The sequence below is a fragment of the Mesitornis unicolor genome, unplaced genomic scaffold (assembly GCF_000695765.1).
Source record: "Mesitornis unicolor isolate BGI_N332 unplaced genomic scaffold, ASM69576v1 scaffold46287, whole genome shotgun sequence".
NCBI classification, from domain to species: Eukaryota; Metazoa; Chordata; class Aves; order Mesitornithiformes; family Mesitornithidae; genus Mesitornis; species Mesitornis unicolor.
The window spans coordinates 372-2,649 of NW_010199270.1; the positions used below are offsets into that span (position 1 = coordinate 372).

General features: G+C 62.7%; 1 protein-coding gene across 1 annotated transcript in view; it reads left to right on the top strand.

The window, feature by feature from the left end:
- LOC104544509 (proto-oncogene tyrosine-protein kinase Yrk-like) overlaps window positions 1-2,275 on the top strand; it is a gene marked incomplete at both ends in the record, with an annotated part of 2,471 nt that extends 196 nt beyond the window's left edge. Inside the window, 5 exons of the mRNA XM_010189401.1 lie at window positions 443-622; window positions 731-807; window positions 879-1,032; window positions 1,838-1,969; window positions 2,154-2,275. Coding sequence (XP_010187703.1) covers window positions 443-622; window positions 731-807; window positions 879-1,032; window positions 1,838-1,969; window positions 2,154-2,275 — 665 coding nt within the window. The remainder of the gene's footprint in view (window positions 1-442; window positions 623-730; window positions 808-878; window positions 1,033-1,837; window positions 1,970-2,153) is intronic.
- Window positions 2,276-2,278: the final 3 nt, after the last annotated feature.

A 2,278-nucleotide genomic window follows, 5' to 3' on the forward strand; every position in this document is an offset into this window, starting at 1 on the left:
GGGGGGGGGCAGGGAGGGGGGCCCAGGAGCCTGCAGGTCCTGCCCTGGAGGGCAGCATTGTGGGGTGCCAGGTGGTACCCACTGGCACAGGTTTCCGCATGGAGGGATGGGGAGTACAGTTGATGTTAGGTGAAGTCACGGGCGCCTCACCCATGTCATTGGGTGAGGGGGACTCCTTGATCTGGGTGGGGGGAATGCCCCTTCCTTGCCCTGCCCTGATTTCCTTGCTCCTCCATCCATCCATGCATCCCTCCATCCATCCATGCATCCCTCCATCTATCGATCCATCCATCAATGCAAGCATGAACCCATGCACCCCTCCATCCCTGTACCCCTCCATCCATGCATCCATCCATCCCTCCATCCCCATACCCCTCCATCCTGGCCCCACCAGGGCTGGCCGTCCCCTGGGCTGGCAGTGACAAAGTGTCCCTGGCCCCAGGGACGTGGAATGGCACCACCAAGGTGGCGGTAAAGACGCTGAAGCCGGGCACCATGTCACCCGAGGCCTTCCTGGAAGAGGCGCAGATCATGAAGCGGCTGCGGCACGACAAGCTGGTGCAGCTCTACGCCGTCGTGTCCGAGGAGCCCATCTACATCGTCACCGAATTCATGAGCCAGGGTGAGTGGGGGTCACCCCTCCAACCCCATTTTTCCAGGGAGGTGGTCCAAGGGCTGGGGACCCTGGCACCCTTGGGTGGGCACAGCTGATTTTGGCTGGCACCCGCAGGCAGTTTGCTGGATTTCCTGAAGGACGGTGACGGCCGCTACCTGAAGCTGCCCCAACTGGTGGACATGGCTGCGCAGGTACTGGGGAGACTGGCATAGGGTGGGGAGTGCCCCCCAGGGTGGTCCTCACTGCTTCCTCCTCCACACAGATCGCAGCAGGCATGGCCTACATCGAGCGGATGAACTACATCCACCGGGACCTCCGCGCCGCCAACATCCTGGTGGGCGACAACCTGGTGTGCAAGATCGCTGACTTCGGCCTCGCACGCCTCATCGAGGACAACGAGTACACGGCGCGGCAGGGTGAGCCAGATGGGTGCTACCTGGCTGCGGGGACCCCTGCCCTGTCCCCTCTCTATGGCCTCCCACCCTGGGTCTGGAGCAGGGTCCCCGGCTGAGTCACCCAGTGCTGGGTGTCCTGGGTGATGGGTACCCCAAGAGATGGGTGTCCTTGGTGATGGGGTCCCAGGAGATGGGTGTCTCACGTGACGGGTACCCCAGGATATGAGTATCCTGGGTGATGGCTGCCCCACAGGATGGTTGTCCTGGGCGATGGGTGCACAAGAGGATGGATACCCCAAAGAATGTGTGCCCTGGGTGATGAATATCCCAGATGATGGGTGCTCCAGGGGATGGGTACCCAAGGGAATGGGTATCCTGGGTGATAGGTGTCCCAAGTGATGGGTACCCTAGGGGATGGGTGTCCTGAGCGATGGGTGCACGAAGGGATGGGTATCCTGGGAGGAGGGTGTCCTGGAAAATGGGTACCCCAGGCGATGGGTGTGCTGGGTGATGGGTGTCCCAAGTGATGGGTACCCCAGGATATGAGTATCCTGGGTGCAGGGTGCCCCAGGGGATGGGTGCTCTGGGTGATGGATACCCCAGATGATGGGTTCTCCTGGTGCAGGGTGCCTTGGGTGCTGGGTGCCCCATGTGGGGGATACCCCAGTGCAGGGTGCCTTGGGTGCCCCTGGTGCATGGTGTCCCGGTGCAAGATCCTCACAACGCAGAGTACCCTGGGTGAGAGACGTCCCGAGCACAGGGTGCCCAGGTGTGGGGTACCCCGGGTGCAGCGGGGTGCCCCAGCCACTGGTGCCTCCCCTCGCAGGTGCCAAGTTCCCCATCAAGTGGACGGCGCCGGAGGCTGCGCTTTTTGGGAAGTTCACCATCAAATCGGATGTCTGGTCCTTTGGCATCCTCCTGACCGAGCTGGTGACCAAAGGCCGAGTGCCCTACCCAGGTACAAGGGGGCACCCTCGGGGTGAGCTGGGTTGACCCATGCCTCAGTTTCCCCAAAACCCCAGCACTAAGCTGGGCTCCCTATCCAAACTACGAGGCAACGCTGCTCCATGCCTCAGTTTCCCCACTGGCTCATCCCATTGGGGTGCCGGTTGCTGAGCCTGGGGTTGGTCCTTGTCCCACAGGGATGAACAACCGGGAGGTGCTGGAGCAGGTGGAGCGGGGGTACCGCATGCAGTGCCCCGGGAACTGCCCCCCGTCCCTGCACGAGGTGATGGGGCAGTGCTGGAAGCGGGAGCCCGAGGAGCGC